At 44.2% G+C, this 23723-nt stretch overlaps 1 protein-coding gene across 3 annotated transcripts in view; it reads right to left on the minus strand.

Moving 5' to 3' along the window:
- Nucleotides 1–14863: 14863 nt before the first annotated feature.
- CLCF1 (cardiotrophin like cytokine factor 1) overlaps nucleotides 14864–23723 on the minus strand; it is an 89794-nt gene continuing 80934 nt past the window's right edge. For all 3 annotated transcript variants that reach the window (XM_063958387.1, XM_063958386.1, XM_063958388.1), the window contains one exon: nucleotides 14864–20351. In XM_063958387.1, coding sequence (XP_063814457.1) covers nucleotides 19860–20351 — 492 coding nt within the window. In that variant the 3' untranslated portion in view covers nucleotides 14864–19859. The remainder of the gene's footprint in view (nucleotides 20352–23723) is intronic.

Consider the following 23723-nt stretch of genomic DNA (forward strand, 5'->3'; position numbering starts at 1 on the left):
AGCCATCCATTCCGGTGTCGACTCCCTGGGGGGTGACATCACCATTATCGGCAATTGCTCTGCCTCCACACCAACATCGTCCTCATACATGTCGACACACACGTACCGACACACAGCAGACACACAGGGAATGCTCTTATCGAAGACAGGACCCCACTAGCCCTTTGGGGAGACAGAGGGAGAGTTTGCCAGCACACACCCAAGCGCTATAATATATATGGGAACAACCTTATATAAGTGTTGTTCTTTATAGCAGCTTAAATATATCAAAATATCGCCAAAAAAATGCCCCCCCTCTCTGTTTTACCCTGTTTCTGTAGTGCAGTGCAGGGGAGAGTCCTGGGAGCCTTCCTCACAGCGGAGCTGAGCAGGAAAATGGGGCTGTGTGCTGAGGAGAATAAGCTCCGCCCCCTATTTCGGCGGGTTTTTCTCCCGTAGTTTTAGATAACTGGCATGGGTTAAATACATACATATAGCCTCAATGGCTATATGTGATGTATTCTTTTGCCATAAAGGTATTAAATATTGCTGCCCAGGGCGCCCCCAGCAGCGCCCTGCACCCTCCGTGACCGCTTGGTGTGAAGTGTGTGACAACAATGGCGCACAGCTGCAGTGCTGTGCGCTACCTTCATGAAGACTGAAGAGCCTTCTGCCGCCTGTTTCCGGACCTTCAATCTTCAGCATCTGTAAGGGGGGTCGGCGGCGCGGCTCCGGGACGAACCCCAGGGTGAGACCTGTGTTCCGACTCCCTCTGGAGCTAATGGTGTCCAGTAGCCTAAGAATCCAATCCATCCTGCACGCAGGTGAGTTGAAATTCTCTCCCCTAAGTCCCTCGATGCAGTGAGCCTGTTGCCAGCAGGACTCACTGAAAATAAGAAACCTAAAAAACTTTTTCTAAGCAGCTCCTTAAGAGAGCCACCTAGATTGCACCCTGCTCGGACGGGCACAAAAACCTAACTGAGGCTTGGAGGAGGGTCATAGGGGGAGGAGCCAGTACACACCACCTAATCCTAAAGCTTTATTTTTGTGCCCTGTCTCCTGCGGAGCCGCTATTCCCCATGGTCCTGACGGAGTCCCCAGCATCCACTTAGGACGTTAGAGAAAACCAATTCCATCAGTCTGTAAACACCTAAATGTAAACTACACTACGTGTCTCACTTGCAGACGTTTTAAAAAAAGGCCCAGATATATCAAGCCTTGGAGAGTGATAAACTGCACGGTGATAAAGTACCAGCCAATCAGCTCCTAACTGCCATGTTACAGGCTCGGTTTGAAAAATGACAGTTAGGAGCTGATTGGCTGGTGCTTTATTACCGTGCAATTTATCACTCTCCAAGGCTTGATAAATCTGGGGCATAGCTTTATCGGGTGTGGATGGCAACAACGTATATACGCATAGACAGATTCAGGGGGAAACAAAGGCATATGACCCCCGTGTCATGTAGGAAAATGTTTATTTTATTCAAGTGCAGCAACACAGTGTGTAAGGGGAAAGGGGACACCAGTCAGTGTCGTGAGGGGTTCAGTGCACTGAGTAAACTAATACCATTGGCCATTGCCTCAATGTCCATGACTGCAGTGCTGATGACTAGGGCGGACGGCAGCCAACTTGCGGCTTCTGGCTGGCTGCTCAGCATCCTGACAAGAGGTGGAGCCTCAGCAGCACTGACAGTCAAATGGTATTACTTCCCTCAGCGCACTGCAGAGCACGGTACTTACTAGCACCCCCCATACCAGTGCACACTGTGCTGCTGCATTTGAATAAAATAAAATTTTAATTTTCCTAAATGATAGTGAGTGCCCCATTATTATATGCCCCATTATCAATTTGTGCCTCTGCCCCCCCCATTACCCATGAGTGCCTCTGCCTGCCCCCATTACCCATGTGTGCCTCTGCCCCCCCCCATTACCCATGTGTGGCTCTGACCCCCACATTATCTGTTCTGTGGCACAACAGAGACAATTCAATACATTTGATTATTTTGTTTGCTAAATAGGTAATTAACATGATAGCAAGATAATTCATAGCCTACTGTATGTTACTCAAGTTTCAAGGAACATTTCAGTGCTCAGTCTCTAATTTGTAGTCTAATAACATTCTACTTTTTGGCCACAAGATGTCCTCACACCATTTAGTTTTCAAATTTTTGCTAATTAGCCAATTAACATAATGGTGAGATAGGAACATTTCTGTAAAAACCCCATCAAAATCAGTTCAGTAGTTGTCAATTTAATCCCGCACATAGGGGGTCATTCCGAGTTGTTCGCTCTGTATTTTTTTCTCGCAACGGAGCGATTAGTCGCTAATGCGCATGCGCAATCCGCAGTGCGACTGCGCCAAGTAAATTTGCTATGCAGTTAGGTATTTTACTCACGGCATTATGAGGTTTTTTCTAGAGATGAGCGGGTTCGGTTCCTCGGAAACCGAACCCGCCCGAACTTCAGGTTTTTTTACACGGGTCCGAGCGACTCGGATCTTCCCGCCTTGCTCGGTTAACCCGAGTGCGCCCGAACGTCATCATCCCGCTGTCGGATTCTCGCGAGGCTCGGATTCTATCGCGAGACTCGGATTCTATATAAGGAGCCGCGCGTCGCCGCCATTTTCACACGTGCATTGAGATTGATAGGGAGAGGACGTGGCTGGCGTCCTCTCCGTTTATAGAGAGTGAGACTAGAGTAGAGAGAGACACAGTATTATTTACTTTAGTAATTTTGGGGAGCATTAGGAGGAGTACTACTACTTGCTGAAGTGATAGTGTGACTGTATATCTGACTTGTGGGGGAGACAGTGGGGAGCAGTTAGAGTCTGAGAGCAGGAGTACATATTTTAACGTACAGTGCACACTTTTGCTGCCAGAGTGCCACACTGCCATTGTGACCACACTGACCACCAGTATATATTGTGATTGTCTGCTTAGGAGTACTACTTGCAAGTTGCTGATAGTGTGACCAGTGACCTGACCACCAGTTTAATTAATCACCACCAGTTTAATATATATATATATATATAATTGTATATAATATATATATAATTGTATACCACCTACCCGTGTTTTTTTCTTTTCTTTCTTCTTGATACATACTACTATAGTAGCTTACTGTAGCAGTCTGCGGTGCTGCTGAGCTGACAGTGTCCAGCAGGTCCGTCATCAGTCATTACATAATAAATATATATACCTGTCCGGCTGCAGTACTAGTGATATTATATATATATATATATTAATTTCATCTCATTATCATCCAGTCTATATTAGCAGCAGACACAGTACGGTAGTCCACGGCTGTAGCTACCTCTGTGTCGGCAGTCGCTGGTCCATCCATAATTGTATACCACCTACCCGTGGTTTTTTTTTTCTTTCTTCTTGATACATACTACTATAGTAGCTTACTGTAGCAGTCTGCGGTGCTGCTGAGCTGACAGTGTCCAGCAGGTCCGTCATCAGTCATTACATAATAAATATATATACCTGTCCGGCTGCAGTACTAGTGATATTATATATATATATATATTAATTTCATCTCATTATCATCCAGTCTATATTAGCAGCAGACACAGTACGGTAGTCCACGGCTGTAGCTACCTCTGTGTCGGCAGTCGCTGGTCCATCCATAATTGTATACCACCTACCCGTGGTTTTTTTTTTCTTTCTTCTTGATACATACTACTATAGTAGCTTACTGTAGCAGTCTGCGGTGCTGCTGAGCTGACAGTGTCCAGCAGGTCCGTCATCAGTCATTACATAATAAATATATATACCTGTCCGGCTGCAGTACTAGTGATATTATATATATATATATATTAATTTCATCTCATTATCATCCAGTCTATATTAGCAGCAGACACAGTACGGTAGTCCACGGCTGTAGCTACCTCTGTGTCGGCAGTCGCTGGTCCATCCATAATTGTATACCACCTACCCGTGGTTTTTTTTTTTCTCTTTCTTCTTGATACATACTACTATAGTAGCTTACTGTAGCAGTCTGCGGTGCTGCTGAGCTGACAGTGTCCAGCAGGTCCGTCATCAGTCATTACATAATAAATATATATACCTGTCCGGCTGCAGTACTAGTGATACTATATATATATATATATATATATTAATTTCATCTCATTATCATCCAGTCTATATTAGCAGCAGACACAGTACGGTAGTCCACGGCTGTAGCTACCTCTGTGTCGGCAGTCGCTGGTCCATCCATAATTGTATACCACCTACCCGTGGTTTTTTTTTCTCTTTCTTCTTGATACATACTACTATAGTAGCTTACTGTAGCAGTCTGCGGTGCTGCTGAGCTGACAGTGTCCAGCAGGTCCGTCATCAGTCATTACATAATAAATATATATACCTGTCCGGCTGCAGTACTAGTGATATTATATATATATATATATATATATATATATATATTAATTTCATCTCATTATCATCCAGTCTATATTAGCAGCAGACACAGTACGGTAGTCCACGGCTGTAGCTACCTCTGTGTCGGCAGTCGCTGGTCCATCCATAATTTTATACCACCTACCCGTGGTTTGTTTTTTTTCTCTTTCTTCTTGATACATACTACTATAGTAGCTTACTGTAGCAGTCTGCGGTGCTGCTGAGCTGACAGTGTCCAGCAGGTCCGTCATCAGTCATTACATAATAAATATATATACCTGTCCACGGCTGTAGCTACCTCTGTGTCGGCAGTCGCTCGTCCATCCATAAGTATACTAGTATCCATCCATCTCCATTGTTTACCTGAGGTGCCTTTTAGTTGTGCCTATTAAAATATGGAGAACAAAAATGTTGAGGTTCCAAAATTAGGGAAAGATCAAGATCCACTTCCACCTCGTGCTGAAGCATGTAAAATCCAAAACACCAAATATCAGTAAAAAAAAGGACTCCAAAATCTAAAATAAAATTGTCGGAGGAGAAGCGTAAACTTGCCAATATGCCATTTACCACACGGAGTGGCAAGGAACGGCTGAGGCCCTGGCCTATGTTCATGGCTAGTGGTTCAGCTTCACATGAGGATGGAAGCACTCAGCCTCTCGCTAGAAAAATGAAAAGACTCAAGCTGGCAAAAGCACCGCAAAGAACTGTGCGTTCTTCGAAATCCCAAATCCACAAGGAGAGTCCAATTGTGTCGGTTGCGATGCCTGACCTTCCCAACACTGGACGTGAAGAGCATGCGCCTTCCACCATTTGCACGCCCCCTGCAAGTGCTGGAAGGAGCACCCGCAGTCCAGTTCCTGATAGTCAGATTGAAGATGTTAGTGTTGAAGTACACCAGGATGAGGAGGATATGGGTGTTGCTGGCGCTGGGGAGGAAATTGACAAGGAGGATTCTGATGGTGAGGTGGTTTGTTTAAGTCAGGCACCCGGGGAGACACCTGTTGTCCGTGGGAGGAATAGGGCCGTTGACATGCCTGGTGAAAATACCAAAAAAATCAGCTCTTCGGTGTGGAAGTATTTCACCAGAAATGCGGACAACATTTGTCAAGCCGTGTGTTGCCTTTGTCAAGCTGTAATAAGTAGGGGTAAGGACGTTAACCACCTCGGAACATCCTCCCTTATACGTCACCTGCAGCGCATTCATAATAAGTCAGTGACAAGTTCAAAAACTTTGGGCGACAGCGGAAGCAGTCCACTGACCAGTAAATCCCTTCCTCTTGTAACCAAGCTCACGCAAACCACCCCACCAACTCCCTCAGTGTCAATTTCCTCCTTCCCCAGGAATGCCAATAGTCCTGCAGGCCATGTCACTGGCAATTCTGACGAGTCCTCTCCTGCCTGGGATTCCTCCGATGCATCCTTGCGTGTAACGCCTACTGCTGCTGGCGCTGCTGTTGTTGCTGCTGGGAGTCGATGGTCATCCCAGAGGGGAAGTCGTAAGCCCACTTTTACTACTTCCACCAAGCAATTGACTGTCCAACAGTCCTTTGCGAGGAAGATGAAATATCACAGCAGTCATCCTGTTGCAAAGCGGATAACTGAGGCCTTGACAACTATGTTGGTGTTAGACGTGCGTCCGGTATCCGCCGTTAGTTCACAGGGAACTAGACAATTTCTTGAGGTAGTGTGCCCCCATTACCAAATACCATCTAGGTTCCACTTCTCTAGGCAGGCGATACCGAGAATGTACACGGACGTCAGAAAAAGACTCACCAGTGTCCTAAAAAATGCAGTTGTACCCAATGTCCACTTAACCACGGACATGTGGACAAGTGGAGCAGGGCAGGGTCAGGACTATATGACTGTGACAGCCCACTGGGTAGATGTATGGACTCCCGCCGCAAGAACAGCAGCGGCGGCACCAGTAGCAGCATCTCGCAAACGCCAACTCTTTCCTAGGCAGGCTACGCTTTGTATCACCGGTTTCCAGAATACGCACACAGCTGAAAACCTCTTACGGCAACTGAGGAAGATCATCGCGGAATGGCTTACCCCAATTGGACTCTCCTGTGGATTTGTGGCATCGGACAACGCCAGCAATATTGTGTGTGCATTAAATCTGGGCAAATTCCAGCACGTCCCATGTTTTGCACATACCTTGAATTTGGTGGTGCAGAATTTTTTAAAAAACGACAGGGGCGTGCAAGAGATGCTGTCGGTGGCCAGAAGAATTGCGGGACACTTTCGGCGTACAGGCACCACGTACAGAAGACTGGAGCACCACCAAAAACGCCTGAACCTGCCCTGCCATCATCTGAAGCAAGAAGTGGTAACGAGGTGGAATTCAACCCTCTATATGCTTCAGAGGTTGGAGGAGCAGCAAAAGGCCATTCAAGCCTATACAATTGAGCACGATATAGGAGGTGGAATGTACCTGTCTCAAGCGCAGTGGAGAATGATTTCAACGTTGTGCAAGGTTCTGCAACCTTTTGAACTTGCCACACGTGAAGTCAGTTCAGACGCTGCCAGCCTGAGTCAGGTCATTCCCCTCATCAGGCTTTTGCAGAAGAAGCTGGAGGCATTGAAGGAGGAGCTAAAAGGGAGCGGTTCCGCTAGGCATGTGGGACTTGTGGATGGAGCCCTTAATTCGCTTAACAAGGATTCACGGGTGGTCAATCTGTTGAAATCAGAGCACTACATTTTGGCCACCGTGCTCGATCCTAGATTTAAAACCTACCTTGGATCTCTCTTTCCGGCAGACACAAGTCTGCTGGGGTTCAAAGACCTGCTGGTGACAAAATTGTCAAGTCAAGCGGAACGCGACCTGTCAACATCTCCTCCTTCACATTCTCCCGCAACTGGGGGTGCGAGGAAAAGGCTCAGAATTCCGAGCCCACCCGCTGGCGGTGATGCAGGGCAGTCTGGAGCGACTGCTGATGCTGACATCTGGTCCGGACTGAAGGACCTGACAACGATTACGGACATGTCGTCTACTGTCACTGCATATGATTCTCTCACCATTGAAAGAATGGTGGAGGATTATATGAGTGACCGCATCCAAGTAGGCACGTCAGACAGTCCGTACTTATACTGGCAGGAAAAAGAGGCAATTTGGAGGCCCTTGCACAAACTGGCTTTATTCTACCTAAGTTGCCCTCCCACAAGTGTGTACTCCGAAAGAGTGTTTAGTGCCGCCGCTCACCTTGTCAGCAATCGGCGTACGAGGTTACTTCCAGAAAATGTGGAGAAGATGATGTTCATTAAAATGAATTATAATCAATTCCTCCGTGGAGACATTGACCAGCAGCAATTGCCTCCACAAAGTACACAGGGAGCTGAGATGGTGGATTCCAGTGGGGACGAATTGATAATCTGTGAGGAGCGGGATGTACACGGTGATATATCGGAGGATGATGATGAGGTGGACATCTTGCCTCTGTAGAGCCAGTTTGTGCAAGGAGAGATTAATTGCTTCTTTTTCGGTGGGGGTCCAAACCAACCCGTCATTTCAGTCACAGTCGTGTGGCAGACCCTGTCACTGAAATGATGGGTTGGTTAAAGTGTGCATGTCCTGTTTATACAACATAAGGGTGGGTGGGAGGGCCCAAGGACAATTCCATCTTGCACCTCTTTTTTCTTTCATTTTTATTTGCGTCATGTGCTGTTTGGGGAGTGTTTTTTGGAAGGGCCATCCTGCGTGACACTGCAGTGCCACTCCTAGATGGGCCAGGTGTTTGTGTCGGCCACTAGGGTCGCTTATCTTACTCACACAGCTACCTCATTGCGCCTCTTTTTTTCTTCTTTGCGTCATGTGCTGTTTGGGGAGTGTTTTTTGGAAGGGCCATCCTGCGTGACACTGCAGTGCCACTCCTAGATGGGCCAGGTGTTTGTGTCGGCCACTAGGGTCGCTTAGCTTACTCACACAGCTACCTCATTGCGCCTCTTTTTTTCTTCTTTGCGTCATGTGCTGTTTGGGGAGTGTTTTTTGGAAGGGCCATCCTGCGTGACACTGCAGTGCCACTCCTAGATGGGCCAGGTGTTTGTGTCGGCCACTAGGGTCGCTTATCTTACTCACACAGCTACCTCATTGCGCCTCTTTTTTTCTTCTTTGCGTCATGTGCTGTTTGGGGAGTGTTTTTTGGAAGGGCCATCCTGCGTGACACTGCAGTGCCACTCCTAGATGGGCCAGGTGTTTGTGTCGGCCACTAGGGTCGCTTAGCTTACTCACACAGCTACCTCATTGCGCCTCTTTTTTTCTTCTTTGCGTCATGTGCTGTTTGGGGAGTGTTTTTTGGAAGGGCCATCCTGCGTGACACTGCAGTGACACTCCTAGATGGGCCAGGTGTTTGTGTCGGCCACTAGGGTCGCTTATCTTACTCACACAGCTACCTCATTGCGCCTCTTTTTTTCTTTGCGTCATGTGCTGTTTGGGGAGTGTTTTTTGGAAGGGCCATCCTGCGTGACACTGCAGTGCCACTCCTAGATGGGCCAGGTGTTTGTGTCGGCCACTAGGGTCGCTTAGCTTAGTCATCCAGCGACCTCGGTGCAAATTTTAGGACTAAAAATAATATTGTGAGGTGTGAGGTGTTCAGAATAGACTGAAAATGAGTGGAAATTATGGTTTTTGAGGTTAATAATACTTTGGGATCAAAATGACCCCCAAATTCTATGATTTAAGCTGTTTTTTAGTGTTTTTTGAAAAAAACACCCGAATCCAAAACACACCCGAATCCGACAAAAAAAATTCGGTGAGGTTTTGCCAAAACGCGGTCGAACCCAAAACACGGCCGCGGAACCGAACACAAAACCAAAACACAAAACCCGAAAAATTTCAAGTGCACATCTCTAGTTTTTTCTTCGTTCTGGTGATCGTAATGTGATTGACAGGAAGTGGGTGTTTCTGGGCGGAAACAGGCCGTTTTATGGGAGTGTGCGAAAAAACGCTACCGTTTCCGGGAAAGATGCGGGAGTGGCTGGAGAAACGGGGGAGTGTCTGGGCGAACGCTGGGTGTGTTCGTGACGTCAAACCAGGAACGACAAGCACTGAACTGATCGCAGATGCCGAGTAAGTCTGGAGCTACTCAGAAACTGCTAAGAAGTGTCTATTCGCAATTCTGCTAATCTTTCGTTCGCAATTTTGATAAGCTAAGATTCACTCCCAGTAGGCGGCGGCTTAGCGTGTGCAAAGCTGCTAAAAGCAGCTTGCGAGCGAACAACTCGGAATGACCCCCATAGGCCCTTATTCCGAGTTGTTCGCTCGCTAGCTGCTTTTAGCAGCTTTGCACACGCTAAGCCGCCGCCTACCGGGAGTGAATCTTAGCTTTGCAGAATTGTGAACGAAAGATTTGCATAATTGCGAATAGAAATTTCTTTGCAGTTTCTGAGTAGCTCGGGACTTACTCTGCCACTGCGATCAGTTCAGTCAGTTTCGTTCCTGGTTTGACGTCACAAACACACCCAGCGTTCGCCCAGACACTCCCCCGTTTCTCCAGCCACTCCCGCGTTTTTACCAGAAACGGCAGCGTTTTTCCGCACACACCCATAAAACGGCCAGTTTCCGCCCAGAAACACCCACTTCCTGTCAATCACACTCCGATCACCAGAACAAAGAAATTTCTTCGTTAAGCCGTGAGTAAAATACCTAACTTTTTGGCAAATTTACTTGGCGCAGACGCACTGCGAACATTGCGCATGCGCAGTTTGCGACAAATCGCTCCGTTGCGAAAACCACTAACGAGCGAACAACTCGGAATGAGGGCCATAGGGCCTAATTCTGAGTTGATCGCAGCAGCAAATTTGTTAGCAGTAGGGCAAAACCATGTGCACTGCAGGAGGGGCAGATATAACATGTGCAGAGAGAATTAGATTTGGGTGGGGTGTATTCAAACTGAAATCAAAATTGCAGTGTAGAAATAAAGCAGCCAGTATTTACCCTGCACAGAAACAAAATAACCGACCCAAATCTAACCCTCTCTGCACATGTTATATCTGCCCCCCTGCAGTGCACATGGTTTTGCCCAATTGCTAACAAACTTGCTGCTGCTATCAACTCAGAATTACCCCCACAGTGCCTAATTCAGACCTGATTGTAGCAGCAAATTTGTTAGCAGTTGGGCAAAATCATGCGCACTGCAGGGGTGGGGGGGGCAGATATAACATGTGCAGAGAGAGTTAGATTTGGGTGTGGTGTGTTCAAAGCTTCAAAGTGAAATCTAAATTGCAGTGTAAAAATAAAGCAGCCAGTATTTACCCTGCATAGAAACAAAATAACCCACCCACATCTAGCTCTCTCTGCAAATGTTATATCTGCCCCCCCTGCAGTGCACATAGGCGGTCATTCCGACCCTATCGCGCGCTGCACTTCTTCGCAGCAGTGCCATTGGGTTGGAACTGCGCATGCGTGGCGTGCGCTTTGTGCACGCATGTTGTTGGGGGCAACGACGCCGGGAACAAGGAAAACGGTCGCAGCGGCGACAGCAAGAACATTGACAGCAGGAAGGCGTGTCGGGCGTCAACTGAACGTTTTCTGGGATTGGTCCAGCGAACGCAGGCGTGTCCAGGCGTTTGAGGGCGGATGTCTGACGTCAAATTCGGGACCTGCATCGCTGGATCCGTCGCAAATGGTAAGTAGGTCTAGGGCTGGTCTTGTTTTACGTTAAACTTTTTCAGCATAGCAGGGCTGCACAAGCGTTCGCAACCCTGCTGTGCTAAAATACACTCCCCCATAGGCGGCTTCAGGTTGATCGCACAAGCAGCAAAAAGTTGCTACGTGCGAACAACTCGGAATGACCCCATGGTTTGCCCAACTGCTAACAAATTTACTGCTGCGATCAACTCTGAATTACCCCCATACATACAAAGGAACAGATAAATAGAGATGGGGAGAACCTCTGATAATGCAGCCTGGTACTACACAAGGCTGCTTGCTCTCACTACTTCTCTTTAATTTATCAGTTGAACCACAGTTCGAATTCTTTAAACCTCTCCTATATTTAAAGGAATACCCACAGGAGAGTGGTAAAGGAGGAGGAGGAGGAGGAGAGGAGGTAGAATTATCTGGATTTGCGGATGATGATTTATTTTACATCGTTAACCCCAGAGACTCTTTTGCTCAGATTTTAGATCTCAGTGATTTGGGCAGTGACGGGATATGAGGTGAAATTGACTAAGTCGATGTGGATGTATTTGGTACCGAGGAGGGGTCAATAAACTATTGTCGATCAGACCTATTTCTTTAACTTTGGCGAGATCCCACGTTCCCTATCTGGGTATAAATCTTCCTAAACATCCCCTGGTATTATATGGTGTAACCATAAAGGAAGCAATCGCAGCTATCTCATCTAAATTGGAGGGTTAGAATCACGTGTTGCTCTCTTACCTTGGCAGAGTAATCCTAATTAATATGACCACTTTCCCATGCCTTTGTATTTCATACAATATCTACCTCTACTACTAAGAAGGACGGATGTGTCCAAAATTAACGCTTTGTATAGGCATTTTATGTGGAAAGGCAAACGCCCACATATAGCGTTGTTAAACTTGCTAAAAGTCAAATTTCCAACAGATCCAACATAATTATGCTGCTTTATTAAGATATTTGTGTGACTGGATGTCTGACAGCAAAATATCATATCATATTGGAAAAACTATTTCTGCCACAAGGCAACTTAATAACATTTCTACTGAGATTTGATGCTGATGTTGATCAGGTGGCTAAAGATAATAACCCTTTATTATGGTCTGTTTATAAATTATGGCATGTACTTAGACGCTCTAGCAACCTAAGTGCTCAGAAATCCGTGTTCCAGCATGGGGAAGCTGCCTTTCCTTTCACTGCATTTTAGTGGTTGTTTGATAGGCTTTACATCCAAGAACTCAATGACATTTGCATAAGCCAATCAAAAATTCTCAATACTTCACCGATATCCGCTTGCATATTTGCAACACTATGTTAATTCCGTGATTGCACTGTTTTCAGAGGTGTGGTCCATTGGGTCAACCCTAACTCGTCGACAGTCATTAGGTCGACCACTACTGGTGGACAGTGAATAGGTCGACACCTGAAATAGGTCAACATTAGTTTTTTAAATTATTTTTTGGTGTCGCTTTCTTCGTAAAGTGACCAGGAACCCCAATTAGTGCTCCGTGTCCCCTGGCAAGTGAACTTCGGGAAAAGTTGCTATTCCCAATCGTAGTCCACGTGGATCGTAAAGTATGAAAAAGATACAAAAATTTCAAAAAATGTAAAAAACTAATGTCAACCTTTTCATTTGTCAACCTTTGCCATGTCGACCTACTGACCATGTCGACCTAAACACCATGTTGACCTAACGCGTGTCGACCAATATTGGTCGACTTAATGACTGTCGATCTAAGTGTGGTCGTCCTAAAGACCGGATACCGTTTTCAGAAACAGATTGGTCCAGCAATCTGGAGCGGTTGTTGAGGTCTCCACCGACTACAAGGAAAGCTATTTCTATACAATATACAATGTTCAGATCACCCATTCCAACACTCAACAGTCAGGGATAAGGTAATGGTTCTTCAACTTTACGACACTCGCTTGTGCTTTTTCACTTGGAGATCTAATTAGTTTGTGTCACCTGTTATTAAATATTGTATATTCCATAGACCCTATTATTCACCCCACAGTATTTGGTGGGTATGTCCGTCTCTAGTACCAGTCGCCGCTGTCGTACACCAGAAGCAGACCTGCTACATAGCTTTTGGACATGACCATTGATACGTAGTTATTGGTTACAAATTTGGCGTTATTTGATGGAACATCTAGTAAACTATTTGCCTCTTACTGTGGAATGGGTGGTATTTATTCCTGGCCACCAAAGGCTGAAACACACTATTATTGGCCATTAGTGCAGCAGCCTGTAAAACTTTTTTACAATCATGGATCCTTCCCCATCCACCTTCTCTAACTCTTTTTAAAGGGAAACTGTTTAATATATTCCAGATGTATTGGTTGGAAACGACCTTAGACAAAGCTTTCAAACACGGATTAGGGACTCCCTCAAAAATATGGAATGGTAGAAGACTAGAGTGCCGCTCGGGGATCCTCACACTTTTTGAGGCACGGTGGCTCCTTTAGTCTCTGGTCTCCTCCAATTCCTGGTAGAAGGGATCTGCCGATTACTGTTTAAAACATGTACCAACATCGACTGATTACCTAATGTGTGATTGTGACATGCAAACAGGGTATACTTATGTTAACCGTTACTTCTGCTACTACGAGCAGTTGTGGACTTGGAAATGTTTTTCTATTCTTATTGTTCAAATTTGAAAATTATGTATTAGATGTTTGCAATATAATGTGATGCTTTAATAAGAAGTTGTTATAATAAAAAAAAAAAAAAAAACTTGAGACGCTGGGCAGAGCTTCGGATTTCTGATTTCCACATTTGCAAATCATCTCTTGACAACACTCTCCATGGTGCAACTGACAGACCAGCCACTTCCCTACGGTCTGGAGCTGGGTACACACTGTACCTGGCCGATCAGCCAATAACTGTATTGTACTTGTATCGTGAGTATGAGCACCAATTATCTTGTTGGATTGGATGATTGTGTAATCTTCTAAGTAGGATAGAAGATCCAAACGTTCTGATGTCTTGCAGGTTTTGTAATGTGTATGCAGTTCTAACGGGTGGTCTTCAGGTTGCCGAATGTCGGGATCCCGGCGCACAGTATACCGGCACCAGAATCCCGACACCCGGCATACCGACAGATATTCTCCCTCGTGGGGGTCCACAACCCCCCTGGAGGTAGAATAAATAGCGTGCACCGTGCCCGCAGCGAGCCCGCAAGGGGCTCATTTGCACTCGCCACGCTGTCGGTATGCCGGCGGTCAGGCTCCCGGCGCCGGTATGCTGGCCGTTCTAATTATCTGTCTGACAATTGGCAATGTGGAAGCATGATTACCTGGTGTCAGTGATGTGTATGCAGAGACACAAACTTTAGAACAGATAATCAAATGTATCTGAAAGATTATCGAGTAGTGTGTACTCTCAAAGGGGTCTATTCTTGAAGCAATGAAAAGTTTGGAGAAGTGAGCCAGCGGAGAAGTTGCCCCATCAACCAATCAGCTGCTCTGTATAATTTTATAGTATGCAAATTATAAAAAATGTTACTTCAATGCTGATTGGATGATGTCAACTTCTCCACTGGCTCACTTCTCCGCTCTTATCACTGCTTAGTAAATGTCCCCCTAAATTGGGTATTCAGAGGATCATTTCTAAACTCAGAGAATGGTTCCATCAGATCATGACTCAGATTTTCCAGGTGTGTGATTAGCTTCAGCCGGATGTCATCTTGAACAAGCAACTACAAGACAGCATGGGAAAGGCTGGTTCAAGAGCCCATGAAGGAATGAGGTGGCTACAATCTTTACTGTGCCTCAGGTGGTAGGATGGATGGATTTACACAGGTGTGTCCCTCACAAACCACAAATAAAACCTCCAGGATGCAACAAGCATAGTGATAAGGAATAATCAGTTTATTAAACAAGACACTTGGCATGCCTGTATCCATATCAGTAAAGACTGGTCCTTTGGGTACATTATTTATACATTCTGACACATATTTATATCTGTAGGACTTGTGTGTATATACACTAAGAGACTTACCTCTATGGTGCATGGTATATTATTATTACTATGGTCTGACACACACACATTTCAGGCCTTAATAATGGTTGTCAGCAGAACAGGGGCCAGATATATACAGTGAGGCCTTCCTATAGGCATAGATATATGTACACCATAGGTAAGGGTATATTTAAGCAATATTCGTATACCTGTAGGTACAGTATCACTGAGATACCAAAATAAATACAAAGAAAATAAATAACAATTCAAACTGCAATAAATAAATATGTACATACAGAGAAAGGTAAGGGCTAACAATACACACACGCATACACATAAAACTCACACAACACATATACAGATATAGAGACAGTCAGACTTAATGAACTGTACCTAGTGCAAATCTGGTTCAAAGATATCGCTGAAGTTAAAGGGTAAGGATCTCCCCGGTAGAGCTGATAGGATGTCGTCACATTACCAGCAGTCGGGATCCTGGCGCTCAGTATACCAACGCCGGGATCCCGACCGCCAGAATGCTGACACGGGGACTATTACCACTCGTGGGTGTCCACTACACCCATACAGTGGGAATAGCAAGCTGATGACTGTGTTTATAAGTGGCTAGTCCAGAGACATCTGAAAGAGCAGGTTCTGGGGCAGAGGAGTGTGGCATGACCTCCCACAAGCTGGGACAGGCGCACATTAAATCACCACTGCCCCCTCATGCCTATTTCAGTTCTCCACAACAACATCTACCAAATACAGATATCGAATTAAGTGCCAGAGAGTGATCCAAACTCTATGCAGTTCATTTAACAATATGCTGTTGAAAGCACAAATGTACAAACCCAGAAACCAACCAGTAGCTCTCATTAGTATATGTTGCACATACCTCCCAACATCGACCAATGGTAATTCAAGACTAGGCTACGGATCATGGGGGTGTGACCACATTACTGAAGTAACACCCCCGGTCAGAGTTTTTCACATAAAAACACTTGTGGAAATATTGCTCTACCCACTGTAAATCGGAAATAATGTCCTGATCATGGGGCAGTTCCCTGAAATAGGGAGAGTTTGGAGACATGCCTTACATTAGACCTTAATACCCAATTGGTTGCTATGGTAACAGCATACTTGTGCTATTTGTGACAATTGTATGAAATGCACCTTCTGATACGTTTATGGAAGGGTGTAAAGCACTTCACACTCATACGGGACCACTAAATGTAAATACAAGATGGCGTATATAAGAGCGTTACTAATAATTCAAAAACATGGGTGCATGTAAAAGTAAAGTATCAGGGTGATGTTACAATTAATGAAGTTAAACTGAAATTAGTGGGGGAAGATTTTGGTCTTATGCACACCAGACTTCCTCTCAGAATATCTATGATGGACTGCAAACGAAGCCTCTCTTTGGTGGCCACATAGATATTACTGCAATTGATGTTTGGTCCTAAAACAAACCCAGGGCTTGATAAAAATGAAGTGATAATATTTATTTGTTAATAAAACTGTATATAGCTTGTGTATTGTGGCGTTGTGGTCCATTTAGTCAGGCTGCCCTAGGTCTGTAGCAGAATAAGCACTAACAATACATTATCACACACAGGGTTTTGTATATACATATAGGACAACTATTTTACATACACGTCTTGTACATATGATAAAGGCACTTGAAGACAGATACTAAATATTACAATGAATATGTCAACAGCCTCAAAGGTAAGGATTCTGTCATTGTAAGTAGCAATTTGCCCCTTTCTGCTACAGTACATCTTAGTAAGTAACGCTAGGAGTGAGCTTCAAGGTTGTTATTAGGGGGACATGTACTAAGCATTGATAAAAGTGGAGAAGTGAGCCAGTGGAGAAGTTGCTCATGGCAACCAATCAGCTGCTCTGTATACTTTTATAGTATGCAAATTATAAATGTTACGTCAATGCTGATTGGTTGCCATGGGCAACTTCTCCACTGGCTAACTTTTATCACTGCTTAGTACATGTCCCCTGCAGTCAGTCTAACTTGGCAGAGTACCTGACAGCAGCAGCAGCTGAAGATTGTAGCTGTCTCAGAAGGGAGCAATACTGAGACACCCTCTTTGGCTAGCTGCACCCCACTTCTGCTGAGTCCCCCAGCCCATACCTTGACCATTGTACACTAAGTTCTGGGACATACTGTACAAGTAAACAGTGGTATTTGATAAACAGAAAGTGTACAGATGACAACTGTGAGTGTATACTGGCACTGCACCATCAACTATAGTATAAAGGTGACCTTACGCATGCCTATCCAGGTAACGTATGGCCAGCCCAGGTCAGCGACAGAGGTGGTCATAAACGTATGTTTCCAAATCTGAAGGATCCAGCTTTTCGCTGCTTTGATCAGCGAGATCAGGAATGGATACTATTTGTACAACACTACATTGCTTATCTCTGCCAGTATGCTCTGATTTACAGCCAATTACATCTAAACCAGCCTAAGTGACCAATAACATCACATGGGTGGGCAAATTAAGTCTGATTATTTTTAAATGAAACAAAAAGATATGTTTCCAGATGAATTTTGAATAGGGCGCATAAAATTGAATTGAACTTTTACTTTTTTTTTTTTTTGTATCAAGAGAACAGATACTAGTTTTGTTTAGTTATATTATTTTCTTTCTTGTTACTTTGGATGAAACGTATGAAAGCTTGGAGAGAGATAAAGAGGAGAGAGATGACGTACCAGCCAATCAGCTCCTGTCATTTTAAAGGCTATAGGGTCTATGTACTAAGCCTTGGAGAGTGATAAAGTGGAGAGAGATAAAGGGGGCTCTATGTACTAAGCAATGGGTAGAGATAAAGTGGAGAGAGATAAAGGGGGCTCTATGTACTAAGCAATGGGTAGAGATAAAGTGGAGAGAGGTAAAGTACCAGCCAATCAACTCCTAACTGTCATGTTACAGGCTGTGTTTAAAAAATATCAGGAGCTGGTTGGGTGGTACTTTATCTCTCTCCATAGCTTAGTAAACAGACCCCAAAGTATCAGCCAATCAGCTTCTAACTGTCACGTTGTGGCTGTGTTTGAAAATGACAGTTAAGAGCTGATTGGCTGGTAATTGATCTCTCTCCAAGGTTTGATACATTTCTCCCTTTGTCAGTCTATTAAAAGATTTTGGGTAAATTCATAATGCCGCAGGGTGATTTTATAATTTGCTAAACATCATTAAAAAAAAAAAATCTGATTCTCTTAAGGTATACCCTAATATTATAATTAAATATTCACATTTATTACTATTAATTAAAATACTTTTAAGTTATTATTTTTTATTTTAGCAAAATATGGGAACAAAATTTACAAACAAGTGGAAACAAAGATGTGCAAATTAAATATGCCCTCAAATATGACTAACATCTATCCACTAGAAGATGGCGGCTTTGCTGACATGCATAAAAGTGACCTGTACGGTAGGGCAAGCCATTAATATACATATACTTTTCATGCCAAGTGAAGTGCAAAACTATAAATATATAAATTAATTGCTAACTGGGAACGATTGACGGGTGCCCTCTACGTAGAGGATAGATCAAAGAAAAGGTTGTAGTATTTAGCATCGTTGAGGACGTATAAACGTAGACCCTCAGCGGGAAGCTGGGTATGCCTCTAAAAGCACATAGAACATTCAGTTCATAGTTCCCAGAAAATCATGCAATAGATAATGTTAAAATCTGGGGTTTGCAAATGGCTGGCTATGTCCTCTCAGTATCATTGAGGTCACTGGAACTTGCCCGCTTGCAGACTGCCGTCTCATGGTGTTGCGGCTTCTGCCTAGTGTGGCAGCTTATGACAGGCTGTACATTACATACTGACAGAGGAGGAGCATTACCACAAATAGAATTCAAAGTTCAATTATTTTTAATTTTAAACAACTTATCACATCAGAGTGTTTTCTAGAGATTGATATGAAATGTGATTTGTGATTATTGCTTGTGATGATGTGTGTAACCATGGATTTATTCATTAGAACTTCTATCACTGTAGCTACTACAGCTGTTTCTACACACTTATAACCAGGGGCGTAACACACAACCACCAGGCCTCATGACAAACATTTTTTTGGGTATTTTTTGGGGTGGGCTTTCATTTCTGGTCCCATGGTTCCCGTAGCACCGTCCTCTGAAGGGGATAAAACTCTAATACTGGACACCCCCTCCCTGCAGAACCACATAACTTCCCAATGCATAATTATGTCAAGGCTTGCTGTCCTATAACATGGCTGCACTCATACAAAACAGTGGCATGAAAAACGAAGCCGTATTCAAAGACCAAAAATTGGACATCCGGGCCTAGCTCCCTTTAAACAATTTTGGCATAGATATTTGCAAATGTAAACTGGGGATACAGAACCCCCAAGTTGTATATTAATCATAAAGCTATGCTATAAAAGAGTGGTTGTTCACCTCATTATAAAGCTCTGTTTAACCATAAATAACCTGAAAATTGTGCATTGCCACATTCATTCCACCACCATCGGTCTCATGGCACCTTCATTTTGTTTTCTTTCATTGTTCATGTCAAATAGTGTTTCCATGTTCTTTGTTCTCTTGCTGGTACAAGCCGCACAAGCTCTGAGATTAGAGTTCTAAGCCGCCATATTTCTCTGACCAATGCTTCCAGACCTGGTGGATTTCCTTCCGCGCCGGCATATGGTGAATTTTGAATACTCCTCTTTATATCGATCGTCACTTTGACAATGCGGCCGATCTCCCAGCATACCCGCATGGCATGTTTCTGAATGTATCACAGAGTAAATTAATCTGCTTATGGAGTACTCTCCCCCTTTGTCACTGCTTAAATCATAAGCCCATACTATACATGTAATACATCCTTCCCACTGCCTCAAAAACCGCGGGAATCCATTCGGAAGGCTACCACGGCTGGTACTTTCCTTTTTAACCGGTTAAAGTCCTTTGCCGACCTCCAAAGCCATATCTGCAGCTCTTTCAGCAGCCAGAAGTCCTCCATCTTGCGTAGAAAGTCATTCCCCCTCCCAAATCCCATAGCTGCTGGAGGAGAAGAAGTGGCCAGCTCCTGTGGTGGCTTATAGCCCAATGAAGACATCACCCCAGCAATGCTGACGACTAAACCCTGCAGGCTGGTACAGAAGCGGCCCAAGCTTCTTCGAAGTTCGGTCCGAGCCACTTCACTGTCAATAGAACGCAAGTAGCAAAGGAGCAGGCTGTATGCCCGGTGGTTTTCTGCCAGGCGTAGACCATCATTGAGATTCCGCCACATGTGAAAGTCCACCGAGGCGCTAGGGATAGTTTCTTGTCCACCAGCACGTGGGGGGTTAAAGTCTGGATCGTTGAAAGGTGGGCCAAGATAGTTTAGCTGATGGTAGAGAAACAGAAATAGGTTAGTGTTTGCTTGAGAAAGCATATACAGTACATGGAAAAATAAATAAATAAATATATATATATTCATATATACATTTTTATATATATATATATATATATATATATATATATTATTTATCTATGCACAGCTATTGACTACTTACAAAACTCATAATTAAAACTATAAGGGGGTATTTATCTTGGAGAGATAAAGTGGAGAGAAATAACTAACACATTTTTAATGTGTAATTTATTTATTAAAATTTACTAATACAGAACCAGCGTTTTCTTTATATATATATATATATATATATATATATATATAATATTCTGTTATCTATTTTATAAATACAGTAAGTGGAGCAGAAAAGTAGAATATGGGCTTCCCGTGAGACTACGCATACACAAGCTGTTCTCCCTGATACAGACATGTGTGATTAGTCAATAGTTAGAGACTATGGGGGACATTTACTAAGCAGTGATAAGAGCGGAAAAGTGAGCCAGTGGAGAAGTGCCCATGGCAACCAATCAGCACTGAAGTAACATCTGAACTCATTATCTTTCCCCAAGCCAGAGCAACACCCCTACAAATATCTCTATCACTGTTGACAACACTATCATCTCCCCCGTTCCCCAACTCCGCTGCCTGGGCGTCACTCTTGACTCCTCCCTCTCCTTTGCACCCTACATCGAAGCTCTGGCGCAATCTTGTCGGTTCCAGCTACACAACATTGCTCGCATCAGGCCATTTCTCTCCCAGAGTGCAACTAAACTTATCACCCACTCACTGGTCATCTCACGACTCGACTACTGCAATGTTCTCATTGGCCTCACTTGCTCCCACCTCGCACCCCTCCAATCTGTCCTGAACTCCACAGCTAGGCTCAACTTCCTCTCCTGACGCTCCACATCTGCCACTCCCCTTAGACAAAATCTACACTGGCTCCCATTCCCCTACAGAATCCTCTTCAAACTCCTCACCCTCACATACAAGGCCATCTCTAATTCCACTGCTCCCTACATCTCCAACCGGCTGATGACCGTCGCCTCTCCTCTGCCTTGGTCACTGCTTCCCATGCACGAGTTCAGGATTTTGTCCGTGCTGCACCCCTTCAGTGGAACGCGCTCCCCCGCTCCATTAGACTCTCCCCGACCTTGCAAAGCTTCAAACGGGCACTGAAAACCCACCTATTTATCAAAGCGTACCCCTCCAATGCATAACCTAGTCCTTAGGCTGCTCCTCCATCCCCCTGCCCCACACCTTGAACATCTCTGCTTTGTTTGCATACTGCCATCAGGCTTCCTCCTGCTTGCTTGCACCTCATGTCATCTGTCTGTCACCCCTCCCCACTAGATTGTTAGCTCTTCAGAGCAGGGCCCTCTTTCCTATTGTTGTCTAAGCCCTCTTCTCGACACATTTCATCTTTACCTGCTTTTTCTCCTACTGGTAAAGGCTCCTCTCTATCTATGGCCGCCAGGCCCAAGTAGTACAATGATTACTCCCTCGCTACTTACATCTAATCTGTATTATGTTTTGAGAATTGTGGTGCTCTTTGTTACCTGCACTCCATTTTTGTTATTTAATTACTGTTATGCTAAGTTTTGTCTCCCTGTACTGTCCTTTGTACGGCGCTGCGTAACACTTGTGGCGCCCTATAAATAAAATGTAATAATAATAATAATCTATAATTTGCATACTGTAAAATGATACAGAGCTGCCGATTGGTTGATGGGGCAATTCTCCACTGGCTCACTTTCCGCTCTTATCACTGCTTAGTAAATGTCCCCCTATATTTTGTTAATAAATAAGGTATGTTTGATCGCCACAGTAACCACAAATATAAAATCAGCCAGAGAAAGGGGCCTATAGACAAATACGTCATTTTTAATATCCATTAAAATGTTTATAGGGTGACCTATGCTCAGTTTAAAACCTAGTGAGATCATTCTTAGTGCTCCCAAATTTTCTAGGTCCCCATTTATTCCCATAAGTGTAAGGTTCCCATATTTGGAACCTACAATGAAATACGGGAGGGGAGGGATTTTATGTCCTGAGAAAACATAGCGTCTTATTGTTGTCCCAGGTGTTCAGTGAACTCTGAGAAGACCGTTAATCATGAGATACAATGCTTAGAACCTCTGTGAACGTAATGCAAGCACCATCATATTTCCCCTGGCCTATCTATCAAACTCCAGAAGCATACCTGTCTGGTTCTGCCTGCTTATGTAACAATATGTTGTCAGCCTGTTTATTTGTATGTTACATAAGTAAATGGAAATGTATATATCACTAGGAGTTACTAGTTTTGCAATCAAGGCCCGGGGGATGCATGCAGTGTGCTTTTGGTAGTGCAGAAAAGGACAGAGAGGAAAATCAGTTAGAGAAGAGAAGAGGCGGGGGGAGACCTTGAAGAGATAATTATATGTGAATGTGTGTATATATACAGCAGTGATTGTTTATGTCAGCGTATACATAGATACATGGATCCAATGACACCTTGTGCCTACCCTATGTATACAACAGTGCTGATTGTAGCCCCAGGGGAAGCTGTAGCCATGTAAGTGTATCTGTGTGTGTACACACTGAGTATATGTATGTCTACGGGCTGATCCCTCGTGTTTATGTACGGACATTCCTGGAACAAATAAACACAGGGATCATTCCCCATCACAGGCTGCATTCTCCTGCTGAGCACAAATAGGAGTCTCGTGCTGGCAATTTTCTGATGCGGTTTTAAATACCAAATTAAGGCTCCAAGGCCCAAGGCACGGTACCATTCTGCTGGGGCCCAACGTTTTGTTTCTCATTCCGAGCCAGACTTCTGGGAACTTTAAAGAGAAGCGGCCTTTGGGATGCTTTACAATATAAAGGCACGCTACAAGCAAGCTAAGAGACAACTGCATCAGACTTGAAAATAAAACAAGTCTTAAAATAGAGCAATAAGAAAAATGGATAAAATGAAGCAAAAACGGGATGTATAGCCCCTTTTAACATATAACACTGGCTCCCACCATGTTTTCTTGCAATGCGACATCACACTTTGCCTAAAGGTAACTAAAAGAAGCCAACGTGGATCTTAGCGATTTCTTTTACACTTGAATTAAATTCATATTTGCATCTCACCTCCGTTGCACACCTTTTGTATAACTCACCCCACCTGAATTCTTGTGCCTAGAACCGTGATAAACAAACGTGTCCCGACACAATAGTCAGCACTAACTGACATGTGTGAAAGCCTAGGTGTTAGTAAGCTAAATAATAAACCTGAAACTGCTGATGTGTTTATGCTTACAGAACTACACCCAGTACTTTAAATGTAGTTTTTGGGTGGAGTTCACTTATAAGAAGCTGAAATACAGAGTTTTT

This window comes from Pseudophryne corroboree, chromosome 3 (assembly GCF_028390025.1).
Source record: "Pseudophryne corroboree isolate aPseCor3 chromosome 3, aPseCor3.hap2, whole genome shotgun sequence".
NCBI classification, from domain to species: Eukaryota; Metazoa; Chordata; class Amphibia; order Anura; family Myobatrachidae; genus Pseudophryne; species Pseudophryne corroboree.